Source organism: Gopherus flavomarginatus, chromosome 2, assembly GCF_025201925.1.
Source record: "Gopherus flavomarginatus isolate rGopFla2 chromosome 2, rGopFla2.mat.asm, whole genome shotgun sequence".
NCBI lineage: Eukaryota > Metazoa > Chordata > Testudines > Testudinidae > Gopherus > Gopherus flavomarginatus.
This window is the reverse complement of record NC_066618.1, coordinates 233,375,460-233,393,987: the sequence shown is the minus strand read 5'-3', so window position 1 is coordinate 233,393,987 and position 18,528 is coordinate 233,375,460. Positions and strand designations below refer to the sequence as shown.

Sequence of the window (18,528 nt, the reverse complement as noted above, 5' to 3'; positions counted from 1 at the left end):
AAAACCAGCCCCAGAACCGACCCTTAGGGCACTCCACTTGATACTGGCTGCCAACTAGACATGGAGCCATTGATCACTACCTGTTGAGCCCAACGATCTAGCCAGCTTTCTATCACCTTTAGTCCATTCATCCAGGACATACTTCTTTAACTTGCTGGCAAGAATACTGTGGGAGACCGTATCAAAAGCTTTGCTAAAGTCAAGGAATAACACATCCACTGCTTTCCCCTCATCCACAAAACCAGTTATCTCATCATAGCAGGCAATTAGGTTAGTCAGGCATGACTTGTCCTTGGTGAATCCACGCTGACTGTTCCTGATCACTTTCCTCTCCTGTAAGTGCTTCAGAATTGATTCCTTGAGGACCTGCTCCATGATTTTTCCAGGGACTGAGGTGAGGCTGACTGGTCTGTAGTTCCCCGGATCCTCCTCCTTCCTTTTTTTAAAGATGGGCACCACATTAGCCTTTTTCCCAGTCATCCAGGACCTCCATGGATCACCATGAGTTTTCAAAGATAATGCCCAATAGCTCTGCAATCACATCCACCAACTCCTTTAGCACACTCAGACGCAGTGCATCCAGACCCATGGACTTGTTCTCATCCAGCTTTTCTAAATAGTTCTGAACCACGTCTTTCTCCACAAAGGGCTGGTCACCTCCTCCCCATGCTGTACTGCCCAGTGCAATAGTCTAGGAGTTGAACTTGTTTGTGAAGACAGAGGCAAAAAAAGCATTGAGGACATTAGCTTTTTCCACATCCTCTGTCACTAGGTTGCCTCCTTATCATAAGCCTAGGATTCTGATTTCACTAAATCAGGTATTTCAAATTAAAACAAATATTTTCAATAACAGTGAAGGAACTATTGAGTATTACAGACAAAGAAATAGGGTCTTCTTCCTACTGAAGTCTATTTCTGTTTCCTGGATTTGTGTATTAAACAAGTAATGCTAATATGGAAGCTCCCTTTAAAATTCTCCCATCCTTAGCGCTTAATCATCAGGAAAAGAAAGCATGATATACCAGAATTAAAGTTACTAAGTACACAGAAATTGATATGTTACTGTTACTTTAGCATTCTTCGAAAGTTATAATAGTTAGTAAAAAAAAAAATTGGAAGGGATATAAAACCACATGATTCACTGTTTAAACTGATCTCTATTTGGGATTAAAATGAGATCTTCAGGGGAGTCAGATTATCCCACATCTGTCTACTATAGGTTTACTTGCACCTTCCTCTGAAGAGTCTGATGCTGGCCACTGCTGGAGACAGGATACTGGCCTAAATGTCTGATACAATATAATAATTCAAGTGTTCCTATATAAAAGCAGAGATATTCTGAATAATCAACATCATAACTAATGTATGAATATAATTTACATAAAAACTTTTGGAAAACCAAGGTGAGTGGGGTAATATCTTTTATTGGACCAGCTTCTGTTGGTGAAAGAGACAAGACCTCTTCTTCAGGTCTGTGTAGCTCGAAACCTTGTCGCTCTCACCAACAGAAGTAGGTCCAGTAAAAGATATTACCTCACCCACCTTGTCTCTCTCATAGCCTGCTACAGCAACACTGCAAATAAAAACTAATGGGTATAGCTCCCAGTTACAGCTGTGTCCCTGGAAACTGCCAACTAGCTGGGGCAGATTCTTGGCCTTTAGCAACTTTGTGTGGGCCAGACTGGTACAAAGTGATCTTAAAGCTGCCCTCAAGAGGCAATTGAGGGTTCCCATTTCTCAAACTAGCTCTTCTTTCATCTTTGTCCCTTTGAAAGAAATTTCACCAGGGCTGGATGGGGACAGGAGGGCTTCACACGATGCGCTCTGCTAGTCTTTGACCAGTGGAAGATCCAATAGGTCATATTTGCACACAATCTTGTGTGATAAACTCTGGGATTTTTACCTATGTTTTATAAACAGTTATATCAATGTGTGATACCATACAAAGGGTCAACTCCTGAGTTCTTTACTCAGTCCTTACTCAGGCAGTCATGCACTGCTGTCATGAGGTAATTGCCAAATTTTGCTACAAATAGAGATTTTGAGACACAACTTGATGAAGTCAGTGAGACTTTCTTATGATGACTGAGTGATAATGGAGTGAGTACCATGTTATCTGGAATAAGCATAATAATTGTCCTCATCTTTTTTTATTCTTTCAGTTTAATGAGCAAGTCCCAACATCTTTCAACTCATCTACCAGTATTAGTCAAAATAAGTCCTAGGCTGACATAAACCTGTGTAGCGCCACTAAAGTCAATGCCAACTACATGGGGCCTGTTACACCAGCTGAGTACCTACCCTATGGTTTTGAAAGAAGAATTGCTGCACCTCTTGTGAAAGATTTGGTAGTAAAATAGATACTTCTTTGTCATGCTTTCTAACAACTATACCCAATTCTGTCTGAGAAAAAAGCCTCTCTAAATGATTTGAGAGTGTAAACTGACTTCATTTGTAGGCAATGTATGTATACAGACTGGCAAAATGAATAAACTAATGTATGCCTTTGCATTAGACATGTAATCCTACTCCACTGAAGTCAGTGACAAAATTCCCATTGTTTTCAGTGAGTGCAGGAACTGGCTATATTAGCTTAATAAACCTATCACCAGTGCTGGAAATAAAGAGGAAAAGGAAATAAACTACATAACTGTTAGTATACAGAACCTCCAGTAGCAAAGGAACTTCATATTAAATACATTCTTTAGTCAACAGCATAAAATTACACTAAAAACTATCCATGCTATGGAACCATCACCATATATATAAATGATTACAACAACTGCTGGGTATTTCGAGACATGCACACACCTGGTAGGAGTGGCCATTTCATACAGAACTGTCAGACTTAAAATACACCTCTGCACTAGCTCTAACACAAAGAAGGGAAAAGCAGCAGCACCATTAAAGAGGGCATTATCGAGGACTTACTGGTAGTTGCTTTAGATACTGTTGCTTTAAAAGTAAAACATCCCAGGGTGCCTGTCAGTAAGACCCGGGGAGAAGGATAACAGTAATGTGATTTTGAGGTTGAAAGTGAATGATCTGAAAGTAGCTTAGAATAGTGGAAGTGGGAACTAAAATCTCTGGCCAAGGAACTCATTTGTGTAGGAAGCGCAGATCCTAAAACTGGCCGTGCTGAATTCTTCTAAATTCAGTATTCAAGTCTGGATTAAATGAATAAAAAGGAGACCTTAAAAAAATCAGTGTTTGTATGTAACTATAAGACCATTTGCAACAAAGTGCCCATTTGCAACAAAGTGCCCATTTTATTCTGACCACTTCAAAATTCAAATACTGCATTTGTGCGATTCTTGCCATAATTCATAGTGTTGGATCATTAAACATGTATTCTGTTATTGCTAAGCATAATTGTGAGATGCTAGAAGCATTATAGGCTTGCAAATATGTATTTCTCAGTAGATGGATGACTGTTTTTTTTCCATGCTCATTTGAATTTCGCTTATGAGAGAATTTCAAATAGTGTAGTTCAGAGAAAAGAGACCGAGAGGACTGCAAGTAGCAAAAATTAACTAAGAGAAACATGATTACTAGGGAACTGCTGCCACATATTCTCTTTATGTGGTAGAGGTTTTACAATATTTATTTTATATGGTCAGAGTTATAAGTAGAATTCTGTGTTGTTTGTTCAGCCTATTATGCAGATGGTGCTTGATTAAAATCTATTTTAAACTACAGCAATTACTGCAAGATAGTATGCGTAAAACAGCTCTCCTAGCTCCGCTAAAGAATTTGGTACTATTGCAGTTTATTTTAAATATATTTATAGACATTTTCAAACTTCTCAAGGGACATTTAGATATCAACAATATGCCTTACTAGATAGTCTTAAATCCTACACTAGGTAGTCTTGTGATCTATCATTTGTGCAACGTGGTTACTACCGACTTTTTTGAAGTGAAAGATTATTGCTTTCTTGTGATAAATAAGTTAAATACATCACTATAATTAAGCAATAAGGCATGACAGGAGGTGGATTACCATGAGCTAACTACACCTCTAGGGATTTTGAGGCATGAGTCTATGGCTAGAAGAATATATATGTTTTTTATTTTATTTCCCATCTGTCTCTGCTTTGATGGTTAGCAGTGGAGTCTATAAGCTGATAGACTGATGGGAGCATAAGGTACGCCATCATCTCAGCCATTTCCAAGGTTATTAGTACTGGAATTCTTTTTCTTTACTTTTTTTTTTACAAAACAAACAGAATTTCCCCAGGGAGTACTCCCTTTTTAGCAATGGGATATTTGAAGCCATTTGATTATTTGGGTTGGAGAATAAAATGTCCAAGCAATTTACAAAAAGACTTTTTTTTCTCTTACCTTTTATGCATATTATGATTATTTATCACATAGTTAAATGGTAGTTTGGACATCCTGCTATCTTAAATATCTACAAGCTTGTAAATCCCTTTGATCAATACAAAAGCATTAAAAGAAACCTTTTAAAATAGCAATAGTAGGAACTTTAACTGTGGGTCTGAAGTTGTCAAGCCTCCTTGCTCCTGGGATTTGTGAACTGTTACTTAGAGGTGTTTGGAAAATTTGGATTAGGATGGTCAAATTAACTAGGGAGCTCTTTGCATGTGCACATAACACACCTTCATATAGTATTGATCTTGTAGTTTCTTCTACAGTATAGAATGAAATAGTGATCTGCAAGTTTGAAACAAGCAGCTTGTGTTTTATGACGTCTTCCCTCTTCTCTCTAGTGCTGCTGGTATACTCCCCAACCATTAACTGCATATTTGATTGCCTAACCAGGTGCCTAGGAACCAAGCAATTTCCTTTTTAAGTTACATTCATCACATTGCTGTTCTGATTAAAAAGCCACAACAGGCCAAATCCTGCTCACTTTACTCACTTGAGTAGTCCCGTTGAACACAGTGTGACACACAGGAAGAGGGAGAAGGGTCTGGCCCAGAGTGAGTATATACAGCCATATGCAACCACTGTCATTATGCATCTGTATTTATTTTTGGAACACCTGTAATCTAGCATTGCACCTGATCACAGTTTATTAAAAAATGATAGAAATCATCTCTATTTGATTGTAACCCTCTCCTCCTGAGTCTTTTCAAACGAAAAACCCTTTGGGACAGATACAGTTAGCCAGATTCTCCAGTCCACTGAGGCCACTTTGTGCCATGTAGTTTGAGTCGCTTAGAAAATCAGGCCTGTGTCTTTGCATATTTTTGCACAGCATCTGGCAAAATGGGGTCCTGAATCCTGTTGGAAGCCCTACTGCAATATAAATATTTAATGGTTAAAGGACAGTTGGGTTTTCACAAATTTGCACATCTTCAGGCTGCAGTGAAATCCACAAGAGGGATCTAGGGCATGGGGATTTTTTAAGTGTGTGCGTACACACACAAACACAAACTCTTCCTTTCATCTAGTGTATGATTGAGACTCATTTGCTCCTTTATTCAGAACCCAAGGGACTGATCCTGCACCAGCAGAGTTAATGAGAGTTTTCCCATTGACTCCAATAAGACCAGAATGAAGCCCTTCAATAGGTCAAAAAATATTCCAACCTAAACTGCTGAAATTTTGTGGCTCTCGATTTTGATTAAGAATAATACAAGGGAATTAACATTTTTTTTAAATCTCAATTCACTTGTTTCCCAATCCTGTTCCCAGTGAAGTCACTAGAAACAATCCCACTAACATCAGTGGGAATTGAACTGAACCATAGGTTAAAATAGTCCTCTAAGGGAAAGAAAAATATAAAGTGGAAATTATATTGTTCTTGCTCTACTTAAATGGTTCTTATGATTAAACTAGTGCTCAATGTATAATGAAATCTGTAATGGTTTTACTCATTACAGGTCTCCGACAACCATTAGCTGTAAGACTCCGAAAAGATAAAAAGATGACAAGCTAATCTAGTAATGAGATGATAATTTTATAAAAACAAAATGTATGAATCATTTTAGGAAAAACGTTATATAACCTAGAACATTTATAATGCCTTTTACAGATGAAACCCTGAGAAATGTTGTTAACATTTGGATTATCAAAAGACTGTAGCTAAAAGTGCACTTTCCCCAGCAAAATCCATCATGTATATTGTAGATGCCTTGATAAATAGAGCTTTTTGGTCTGATTCACAATTTAATGAGTTTCTGTCCTTTTGTGAACTTTTATTACAGGTCAATGGAGGAGAGAAACGACCTGCTTCTGATATGGGAAAGAAACCCAAAACTCCCAAAAAGAAGAAGAAGAAGGACCCTAATGAGCCACAGAAGCCTGTGTCTGCCTATGCATTATTCTTCCGAGACACTCAAGCAGCCATCAAGGGCCAAAACCCAAATGCTACATTTGGTGAAGTCTCTAAAATTGTAGCTTCAATGTGGGATGGCTTGGGAGAGGAACAAAAACAGGTACAATGTGATATAAATTGTAGTGATCAAGTACATGCCGTCTAACCACTCTGAGCAACTCCTTTTGTTCATTCTGACTAAACCTGAAAATGTGTCATATCAGTACTTGAGTTCAGGAGACTATCACCTCATTTCATATATCAGTTTATTAGGCCACTAGAAAGAGTATTTTATTTCTTCTGCCTGCGAATTTATATCATTACTTTTAGGATTTTGTGTGCCAAAGTCAGAGGGCTTGAGACTCAGTTACAATGAGGCCCCTTTACACTGCCAGAGTGATGTTTAAAAACCACCTATCCTCCGCTTCAGCAGTTACTCTTTATCTCTTTACCCTTTTCGAACTTAACAGAAAGCTTAAAGTCCATCTATCCCTAGGCACTCCTTGAAGACCACCAGAGAGCTGATACCAATATGTTATTCAAACCCTTCCCCTACAGCTTTTCAGACGATGTGGGAGTATATGCTCAGCTCTTTCCTCCTCTTTTTGTGTACATGCTGTCATTAAATATTGTACAAAGTGAAAGACTAAGTGGGATGTTCTGTGTCTCATCTAGGTGATGAGATGTTATGAGAGCTATGCAGTGTGACAGGGAATAAGAACCATAAGGCTCAGGCCCTAACTATTTGATAGTCCTTTGTTAACTGACCATTCTGTGGCAAATGCATTTTCACAGTGATATTTTTAAGGTATCGTTTCTATTTTCAAAAAGGACTATAGGTCAATCTGGGAAATGTTTGATTCCTTATCTTTTTACTTTATGGATCCTATCTGTGCTATATCAAGGGGCTTTGTTCAGCCCTCTCCTGAAAAAAGAACTGGTGTGATTGTAAGAGACAATCAGATGGAATGTAAAGCAGTGTGAACAGCTCCCCTTGGTGTCCATGTTAAAGTAATAATTTCCTCCACATTCTCAGCTCTGCACTTCTCTTTTCCCTCCTTCCAGATCCATTGTTGTCTTTCTCAATTAAATTATGTACAGCCTTGGCTGATGGTAATAGGGTTCCCAGTAAGGCCCTGTTTCCTCTGCATGTCTACCTTAGAAATATAAGATTAAATGTTTTACTTAATCCATAAAACGTGACAGAATGTATAGTGTTGCATAACAAAGATACACCTAGGTACATTGTTAAGCACATGGAGAAAGCCCAGTGCTTGCAACGAATTAGGTGTGGGGAATCATGACTACGCAAGAACAGAACACTCTGTCTGATTACAACTATAACAATGTCCTTACATTTTGCAAACATATTAAAATGTGTGTTTAATTGTTTTACAATGTAATTCTTTCACTGAAGAGAAAGGCAAAGGATGGAAACCAGCTGTAGAAAATAATATAGGGTTCTACTCCCCTAAGCTATTGTTGTTAACTATTTTTTTTTATTTGTATTGCAGTAGTGCTCAAAGACCCCAAGCAGGATAGAGGCTCTGTTGCGCTAGATGCTGGGCAAACATATATGAAGATACTTTCCTTGCCCTGAAAAGTCGATGATCTAAATAGATCAGAAAGACAAAAGTTGAGGGGGAAAGCAAAGGCCTTCGTCCTGTAAGGAGCTCTGCAAGGATGGACTTGCATCTGCACAGAACCCCACTGAAATCATTGGGACCTTGTCAGAGTTGCAGGGTTCCTTCTGTGTGGAGCTCATCACAGGAGCCAGACCCAATGGTCAGAGTGATGGTTGGCAAACATCATATTAGGTTTATTGCTCTGTTGTTATTGTTTGGTTTTAATGTGGTAGGGGGAGGACGTGAGCTGACAGGAAGCCAGAAGTGGGAAATGTAAGGAACAGTGGGGAGTGAGGAACAATGAAGTGTGACATGGAGACCAGGGACAGTGGAGAGGTGAGGCTGGCTGCAGAGGGACTGTGAAGAAGAGGAGTGGAGAGGCCAGAGTAAACAGCCAACCAGCAGGGAGGCAGAAAGCACAGCATCTATTTATGTATACAGTGTTTATTTGATTTCAATGGAAAACACTGTGTGGAAGCTGTCCTTTTCAGCATCTCCAGACATTATACCAATTGACAGAAACAAAGAACCGTAAAGGCTTCCTGAGCAGAACGTTCCAGAGGTTTCTCGTTTTCCATGCTAATTCTGTGCTAATTTGACTAGCATCTTGATACAAACCTATTATTATTAAAAAGAGTGTCACTAAAAATTCTTTTTATAAGTCCTGACTTCTGGACTTCAGAGAATTGGTTGTCTACCTTCACTAACCCCCCACAAAAAGTCAGCTGGACGATTGCATGGAGAGGTACTTAGGTCCCATTAAAACCAATGAGAGTTTTACTGCTGACTTTTATGGATCAGAATTTGGCCCTTAATGACTGACCAAAAAAGAAATGTTCTATCTAGAAACTGTTACTAAATAAGGTGTGGCTTCCAGAAAGTTCAGCTGGAGGAAAGGTAACTTTGTGAATCAGAGGATCATAGAGGTCAGGTACATTAAAGTGTGTGGGGTTCTATCTTCTGCCTTCCTCTAATGTGCCCAGCCACTGTCTGAAGGAGGATCCTAGATTAGATGGACTTGATTGTTTCAGTACAGCAGTTCCTCTATAACAGTTGAATGTTGCATCTCAGGTCCATGAGAGTGACTACTAGCTCTGGGCTCCAAAACATGGACTGTATTCAGAATAAATTTCAGTAGCAAACAGTTTTGATTGTATTTTTCTGAGTGCACATACCTACAGGCTGGCATTGCAGGTGATGCAGAGCCACAGCAGAAAGGGTTGTCTCTCAGGACCCTCCTCAGCATGCAGAAAAGTAGTCTTGGGCCTTGGTGTGCTCAGCCAGGGCCGAGTGGGTGAGCAGCCAGGACTAACCCTTATTCCATTTGAGATGACTTGTGTCGCAGCGTGTGTGTGTTGTGGGGGCAGTATCAGAGAACCATGGAATTGCAATCATTGTAGATCCTTACATGGGTTGTACAAGAGGGGCATGGCTCCTTGCTTACACCTTCTCCTCCTTCATTGTGTGCCAATAATAGTGCACCCTTAATGTTTTTACGCCCTTTCAGAGATTTGCCCACATGACATGCAATGATGCAAATTGGGAGTTCTTGCTAGTGATGTTCACACACTGGAACCCCAAATCCAAACACACACACCCCTCAGAAACTTTCCAAAAGCTTATCTCTGGGCCCATCTTGGGCCCATCTCTATACTAATCGAAACTAGAATCCTGGATCCAGATTCCCCTGAAGTTGGTGATAATTTGGATCCATATCTGAACTTCACAATAGTCCCTGTCTCTAGTTCCAATTAATGCTACTGTTCTTTAATAAAAACAGAGGTAAAAAAACGCTTTAGCCACTCATCTATCTTTCTTCGAGCATATTTTATAATTACCTTTAATTTACAAGTCTGAATCATATTAGCCATTAGGTATATCATTGTATTCTTCCTTCCAGAACTCACTTTATAGTTTTCTTCCCACAGCAGAGTAGAAAAACTCAGCTGCTGTGTGATAGTCCAGGACCATACAATGGAGATAAACAAAAACAAATTGAAAATGCACATTCATGAGGAAACAAGATTTGCTTTTCATCTGTTGGTTTTGTGTCTAGTATAAAAAATAGTCCCCATGCTTGTGAGAGACCTAAAAGAAATACAATTTTCATTAAAAAAAACCCTGGAATTTCCAAATTTAATTTCAGTGTTCCTGCTCACAGCTGAAAACAATAATTGAATAATTCCTGTATTGGAAAAAAAATTAGTAGAACAGAATTTGTTTTTTTTAATCTGTATTGTCTTCAAGCTAAATTGCTGAACCTTGGAAAACCATTAGAGTTTTAAACGGCAGAATTACATACTACAGAATTCAAACAGAAAAGAGTAATGCAACCAAATATATATGCAGGGTATTACAATACATTGTGTTACCGTATGTTTGCTCCTCTGTCTTTGACTCACTTCGCTTATTTATTACTATCATTTATGATGTCTTGCAGTAATACCTAAAAGCACCAATCGGGATAAGGTCCCATATTCTTTAGTGTGGTATAAACAGAACAAAAGACAGCCCCGATCCAAAAGAACCCTCAATCCTATTTGCTAGGTCCGTTGTGTTTATAATCGAAATTAATTCTACATTGTACTGAGGGTCTGATCCTGCAAAGTGCTGAGCAATTTCTAGGAAAAAATGCTCAATGGTTTCAACAGTATTTAGTAGACTCTGGCTCCTCGTGTTCATCTTGGAGATTATCGACATGCATATTTATTGAAATTTACCACTTATATTTGCTAAAGAAAGTTGCAAGAGCAACATTATTAATGACCACTAAACCACATGGTATAGGATATCTTTACAAGCTAGAAAAAAGTGCCATTACACCTGCAACAGGCTTAGATTTAACACCAGGGCAGAGGTGGCTCCAGGCACCAGCGCAGCAAGCGCGTGCCTGGGGTGGCATGCCACGGGGGGCAGTGTGCCGTTTGTTGTGAGGGCGGTAGTCAGGCTGCCTTCAGCAGCCTGCCTGCAGGAGGTCCGCCAATCCTGCGGTTTCGGCGGTAATTTGGCTGCAGGTACGCCGAAGGCGTAGGACCGGCAGACCTCCGGCAGGCATGCTGCCGAATCCGCGTTACCAGTGGACCTCCGCAGGCATGCCGCCGAAAGCTGCCTGACTGCCGTGCTTGGAGTGGAAAAATACATGGAGCTGCCCCTGCACCAGGGCCAAGTTCCCCCATTTTGACGTACATAGGTGCAGAAGTCCACCCAGGCAGATCACAGTGCTGAATCAGGGCCACTGATTCCCATGTATCAAAATTGCTCAAAACTAGAACTGATAAAAGACGAGTAATTTTTTCACAAATGGTTTCATGAGAAATATGGTGTTTGTTTAGTTGTTTCTGTTGTTACTGGTTTTTGGTTGACATTTTTCAACTATCTATAGAGCTGGTCAAAGGACGAGATAACTGTATCCCTTTTTTTCATCCAAAAATCAACATTTACAAAATCTCCGTTCAACACCTATTGTTCCTATAGTACTCCACAGCTGTTAACAGCTGTCGATCAAATTCTGTAGAATTGCTTGAGCAAATCTCCCGTTGATCCATTAGGGTCAATGAGTATAACTATAAACTTGGACTAACAAACAACAGTATTGGTGATAACCCAGCAGAACTTTGCAAATTACAACCATTAGGAAAACATAGGACTACTCTGTGTCATTTGTTTTTTAAGCAGACCTTCCCATTGAAATCAGCTAGGTTGATTACAAAAAGCTTTCCCAAAATGATAGCTCTTCTGCATATTAAGGGCCTACTTCTCCAGTCTTAGGATACAAGTAACTGTCACAAAATCAGTGGCCTCTGGTAGGGAAACTGCGTTCTAAAAAAGCAAGGGATTAACATACTATATGGACTTTGGCTTCCATGAAGATACTATAGAAAGAATCTCAAAAAGAAATTAAAATAAAGAAGTGTGGGATTCTCATAGGAATACTTACTTTATTTATGAATTAGGCTTTCAATTCAATAATCATAAAGCTTTGGGATTTTATGCTTTGGAAGTTGATGCTTATTCAGGAACTTAAGTAGAATTATTACCATTTCCTGAGTTAGAATTCCTTTCCATTGTTTTAAATATAAATTAATCAGTAAGCAAAGCATAACACACAATAAGTTGTAAAAAGATAACGAGGTGGAGAAAATAAAGTTTAAAAAGTACTGATGGGATTTTTTGGTTAATTATTTTTCCACTGCTGGGAAAGAAAAATACCAGCTTAGCTATATCACATCTTTTAAAATATGTACATATTAAATCTTCTATATACTGTGACTTGATACAGCTTCTATTGAAATCTATAAGAGTCTTTCTATTGACTTGAATGGCAGTTAGATCAAGTAAATCATGATGCAGATCATAGTTCCGTTAGCTGTAAAAAAGGGATATGTTCCTATGGTTTGCACACCATGGAATGAATGATGGTGTCAGAGTTTGATACAAATCCTGCTTGAGAACTCAGCCAGTCCAAACCTAGTTGCTGGGATACCATACCAGATTAAACCACTAAAAGGGTTTGTGGGCAAATCTACAAAAGTTTTTCAAACTACAAAAAGTCAGAGGAAGCGTGATCTGTGGAAATATGGAAGGAATCAGGAAAAAGCAGAAATACTATGAAACAGATGATGCAATTACTTTTTGAGCTGAAATCAGTGGGGAGCACATTATGACCATGATACCTAAGAAAGACAATGTAACTTACTACAGAAAAGAAGGAGCAAAATACTCTTCCCTCGCTATGTGCAGATATCTACACTTCAATGTCCCGTATTGTAACAGTTTCCATGGATTTCCAAGCATCTGGAGAGAGAGAGAGAGTCTGTCTGTCTAGAGGTGACTTTGCCTCTCACTGGAAGGGACTCCTAAATGTTTACTGCACATTTTTGCAGACTGCAGCCTCTTCCCAAATACTGCCTCCTGTACAGTGACTAGAACAAGTCAAAAATAGGGGAGGACTTAAAATATTTTTCACCATTTTTCATTAAAAACTTTTTTGAAAAAAAAAATCTGTTTTTTGTTTCATAAAAATGCCAACAAAATCAGCTCTGCCAGTAATAAATCAGTATACATCTTCCTCAATATAGTATTCATGATTTTTGGTGGTTTTCAATGGCTTTTTTACCTTTTCTTTTTTACTACAAACATTTTTTTTCTCCCAAGTAAACGGCATGCTCTTTTACATCCCATTTTTGTAGCCAATTTCTGTACATCATTGCCCTTTGCACATACTTTTGCTACAAAGGGGAGAAAAATGGCCCCTAGGAAGCAAAGTTAGGCATACTAAATTGTTGAGCCTCTCTGGCTTTCAGATAGAAGGTTGGTTCAAACTGGGTAAAAAGATTGCTTAGGTCATTTTCTGTTCTTAAGTGAAAAAGGAAAGTCATTTAAAATCAAAACCAGATGTAAATGTACTAAATGAACCTTAAGCTTCTAACTGGAGACTCAGAAAGGCTGTAATAGATTTAGCAAATTACAAACAAAATGTGCTTGTTTACATTAGAGTAAGTGACTTTAAAGCTTCTGCCAAAGACCTAAATAAACATGCTATTATATTAGACATGGAAATGAATGTAATATGCAAAGATGATCTTGGGTGTAACTCCATTGTCTTAGTGAAGTTCTACCAGGAATGAATTTGGCCCATTATATACAGATTATAATGTGTGTGTATGTCTGTTTGTACTTAAATGTTATACTGGCCCTTGCAGCAAGAAGAAAGATGGATTTACCTAGGGACCCAAAGCTTAATGATCAGATAGCACATGCAAAGCAACTCTTTGAGTGCTGTAACATATGCCTGCTTTCAGGCTACATAATTCATACACAGTAATATTAGCTGCAACAGTTCAGCTCAATAGCAACACCTCATTATTTTATCCCTTAGTATTTATTTCTATGTTTGACGCCTCATGAAATTACTTTTAATGTGTTTATATAAGGGCAGATCTGACACAAGTGGGAAGAATTTAATTTCCCACTCATTCTTTCCTGCTGATGTGTCCTCTTCCCCTGGTAGAAGTGACAAGTGTAAATAGTTAATTTGCTTCAATTATGAGCCTGTCCTGCTAAATTAGAAGCAGCAGGAATATGAAGAGCCAGAATTATACTTATGAGGCAGCTGACAAATCCTCTGAGCCCACAAAATCAAATCATTTACTCCTCTTTGGTGTTCAGACACCCACTAGATAAATGCAGCAGTTTATTCTTTATCATCTGATGGAACTTGGATTGTATGTTACCAATACTTAAGTAAATTGAAGTCCCTCTGTGTTAGTGTCAACATTTGTGATGCTGTTAGCATGTTCATTAGAAACCTCAAACTTTCAAGAGTTTCTATCCTGGCCCCTAAAAATAACCCAGACTGATTCTGGTATATATATGTAAACAAAAAAAATCTCAGCAATTTTGTAAAAAGTTTTTCTTGGGATCACAGCTTTTTAAATGTGTAATAAATAAAAGTAGAAAACTAGCTAATTCCGGGGTGAATCTGGTAATTCTGAACTGTCTTTAAAAGTAATTGTGTCCAATATTTAACCTTCAAAATGCTGGCATTTTACAAAGGTAAAATGATGCCTGCTCAATATTTGTACATTAAGTTCACTTTGATGCAACCAGACACTGTGCTGATTTCGCAAGTTACTCCAGGCTCAAATGTGCCTTGAAGGCATAGCTCTGCACTGGGAGAGCAGTTAAAAGGAGAACTCCCTGCATCTCCCAAGGACAAATTCTGGGAGGCACTGTGCCATTTGAAATTCCCGTGCAGAACACCCTTTTAGAGAGAAAGCTATTGCTTTTTTCCAAATTTGGCCAGCTTCAGAACACCGCGTCTCCCTGAGCACATATGCTCACCCGTTGCACATCTAACATTCTTTCTGCCCCTTGTGTGCTTGGTTCAGGGCAAGACATAATCTGATCATATATATGTAATATATGCAATCTGGGGGTGGGGGGCACAAAGAGGAGTTAGGAACCCAACTCCCATTGACTTTCAATTGGATTTGGACCCCTAACCCCTTTTGTGTCTTTAAAATTGTAAGGTAAATTGCCATGGCTCCACTGACTTCAATGAAGCTATGACAATTTGCACCAGCTAAGGGTCTGCCTCTAGCATTTTAGAGCATACATGCAGGGCTGGCGCTACCATTTAGGTGACCTAGGCAATGGCCTAGGGCGCCAGAATTTTTGGGGGGCGCTATTTTTCCGTGGGGGCGGCACGCGGGTCCGGTGAACCTACCGCAGTCATGCCGGTGGACGGTCCGCTGGTGGAAAGGCTCCGATGGAGCTGCCGCAGTCATTTCGGCGGACGGTGCGCTGGTCTAAAGGCTCCAGCGGACCTACCGCAGTCATGCCTGCGGCAGGTCCACCGGAGCCTTTAGACCAGCGGACTGCCCGCCGGCATCACTGCGGTAGGTCCACTGGACCCGCAGGGGGCGGCGAAATGGCCGTCCACCTAAGGCGTCAGAAACCCTGGTGCCGCTCCTGCATACATGGTATTTTTCTGCCAGGCCTTATATAGTTGTTTAAATGGTATAAATTGAGTGCAGATTTTCAAGTGGGAATACACAGTTACATTTTCAAAACATTTATTCACAGTTTATTCGTTATTTAGTTGCTTATGAAGTAAAGCCTCTGCCATATGCAGTGAGAAAGAGAGTACTGAGTTGAGTTGCTTTTTTCTCTTCTGCTTTGATGTCACACGCTAAAATTCCCTTTTAGCAACCTTTACTTTTAAAACTCGCAATGCATTTGTAAAGCCATCTCCAAAGGATAAATATAAAACACTTTGAAGAAGACCACAAAATTATTGAAATATATCCTCAGATTTATGGCTAGCGTACAATTATTGAGGGATTTAATCTTTTTATTTATTTTATTGTGTAAATAAGAATAGGAAGTAGAGACAAATCTGTTTTTATATTCTGCCATGGTGAATTAGAAAACAAAATATATTCAGAAACTGCTACAATAAAAACTAGGTCACTGTTGAGATTTTGAATGGCTGATAAGAGAGAGGGAGTGTTTTCCTCCATTTGCTATCAGTAGAGCTTAAACTGCTTCCTCCTTCCTCCTTATTTATAACAGCAAAGAGGCTTTTGTCATTAGTTTTACCCCTTTTCTGTTAGTGAAACTCATGTTTTACTGGCAAATTTCTGTAATAAAACTACTTTTTTTCCCTTGAAAGTGCTAGATAAACACATGAGGCATTTAAAACAACTATTCCAGTTTGTTTTAGTCGGATGGATCCCTCTTCCCATTGCTTTCTGCTCTTTTTCTCCTCCTCTGAGAACAGCTGGGCTTAATGAACTGGAACACAAGTAGGTCAATAAAATATATATATGTATGTTGTTAAGGTATTAAAATGCAACATGTGATTAATCAGTCTAATAGTTTCTGCAAGGGCCAGATCTTGCTCCCATTGAGGTGCATAGTTTGTTACGAACTTCAGAAGGGGGCAGTATCAGATCTCAACTTCGCAGTTCATTTTTTCACAAAATTTCTTGCAGATCAAACCCATCCCTCTCGCACAAAGTTGCCAGGGTAAACAGGATTTCCAGCCTGGGACTGGGTTTAGATCCAGTTTTGGGTTTAGATCCAGTTTTGCAGAGTACAGCTGAGTACAAGTAATTACCACGTAAATCACACATTTAATGTTTGTGTTTGTGGATGCAGGTGTTATCCAAAACATGCTTTTGATCTAAAAAAACCCAAACCTCACCTTGTAAATTCCAAACTCATGAGGTCAAATTCAGCCCTGGCATAAGGGGCTCCAGCTCCAGCAAAATCAATTGAGTTGAACCTGGTTAATACTAGAGCTGAATTTGGCCTGTGACCTTAACTTTGCGTACCAGAAAGACTGAATTCTTTTCTCCAAGCTTCTAATAGATCATCAGTGTTATTTTCATACTGTGTCATCTAAGAGACTGCTGAGCTGGAGCACTAGCCCAGGGCCTCTCTCAGTTACAGTTTGTACCTAGATTAAAAGTCAAATGATGGCATACTTCACTACCCATTAACCAGTTCTGTGGATTGTTTATATGACAGCTACATTTTAGTATCAGAGGGGTAGCCGTGTTAGTCTGGATCTGTAAAAGCAGCAAAGAGTCCTGTGGCACCTTATAGACTAACAGACGTATTGGAGCATGAGCTTTCGTGGGTGAATACCCACTTCGTTGGATGCATGTGGGATTTGCTATATTTTAGTGGAATTCATGGAGTTCTGGGTGCTGCTTCTTATGCAAAATAAAAGGATTACAACTGGACACTGGTTTCCTGCTTTGACAAACTTTCAGCTTTCTCTGAGCACGAGGGAACCCATTCAGCTGTGCTGGGGATGGAGATTTGGAGGTTGGATTCAACTCTGACAGCAGCACAGTAGTATTTTTCCAGAAAGTGGAGAAGTTTCTGGAAAAATCTCTGGAAAAGGTACTTCCACAGGTAACATCACTTCATCCATCACTCAAAGAACTCTGAGATGGTGCCATTGGTCCTAGAACTACGACTTTCACAGACAGCACTTATTTCTTTGTTTAGATGTATGGAATGCATCTGTCACAGTTTTCAGGCTTCCTTCCTAGCCATCACCTCTCTTAGGTGGAAACTCACATCTCTATCACTCCAGACCAGGGGTTTAGGCTTGCAGTCTCTCTGTACTTCATTGTGATTTCCCCAGCAGATCTGACCAGGGTTCAGCCTCGGTGATTAACCTTTCTTCAGAGGTTACAACAGTGAACACTAGGTACCAACCAGCCTTTGGAACATAAAATACATTTATTCTTAAGATAAAAACATTACAGAGAAAATATACATAAAACAATAACAGGTCCTATGCACTCACACACTGAATGTACCAGGAATTGCCCTCAGTCTTATAGGCCAAAGTCTGTCCAATCTCCCAGCAGGATTGGGGTACCCCTTTGGACAGAATGTACTGTTCATTTGCTCACTCGGTATGTCTGCACTGCAGTGTAAGCCCAGGGCTAGTGAGACTTGAGTCTACTGACCCATGTTAGGGAACCCTGGGCTTCAGTGTCTATATTGTATTTTAACCCTGTGTTAACACTTTTCTAAACAGTGCTCGGACCTAGGGCTCTGGTGTCCACACTGCATTTTTCAAGAGACCATGTCCCATGGTCTCTAGTGCCCCCACACATAACTGTAATGTGGCTGCTCTAGCCCTAGGATCATGGTGCACTGTGGGAAAACTACTGGCCGCTCTGCATGTTACCACCTTACTTTGCAAAAGCCTTGCTCAGTTCACTCTCCATTGACTAACCCAGGAGGCTTTCTGACAGTGTGTTTGCAGATCGGTGATCAGAACGGTATGGGTTAATAGTGACCTGAGCTGCTGCTGTTTGCAAAGGTGTGGGCATGGTTTCTGTTTTCAGCAGAGTGGACTGGAGATTGTTGGGACTAAGGAAGTTGTCCAATGGAAGTGTGGGCTAGTTTCAGCTGACTCCTGGGACCCTGGGTCCAAGCCCTGGGTTAGCATAAACTTTGTCAAACCAAAATGAGAAACAAATTCCAGAGATCAGTCTCTCTCCTGGGAATATCAACCCCACCCTTGCCCATAATGGTAGCATCTGTGGACACATTTCCACCAGCCTCAGCTGTTCAAAACTAGGGA

At 39.7% G+C, this 18,528-nt stretch overlaps 1 protein-coding gene across 2 annotated transcripts in view; it reads left to right on the top strand.

Moving 5' to 3' along the window:
• TOX (thymocyte selection associated high mobility group box) overlaps positions 1 to 18,528 on the top strand; it is a 276,933-nt gene that overhangs the window by 218,647 nt on the left and 39,758 nt on the right. For both annotated transcript variants that reach the window (XM_050938886.1, XM_050938885.1), the window contains one exon: positions 6,176 to 6,406. In XM_050938886.1, coding sequence (XP_050794843.1) covers positions 6,176 to 6,406 — 231 coding nt within the window. The remainder of the gene's footprint in view (positions 1 to 6,175; positions 6,407 to 18,528) is intronic.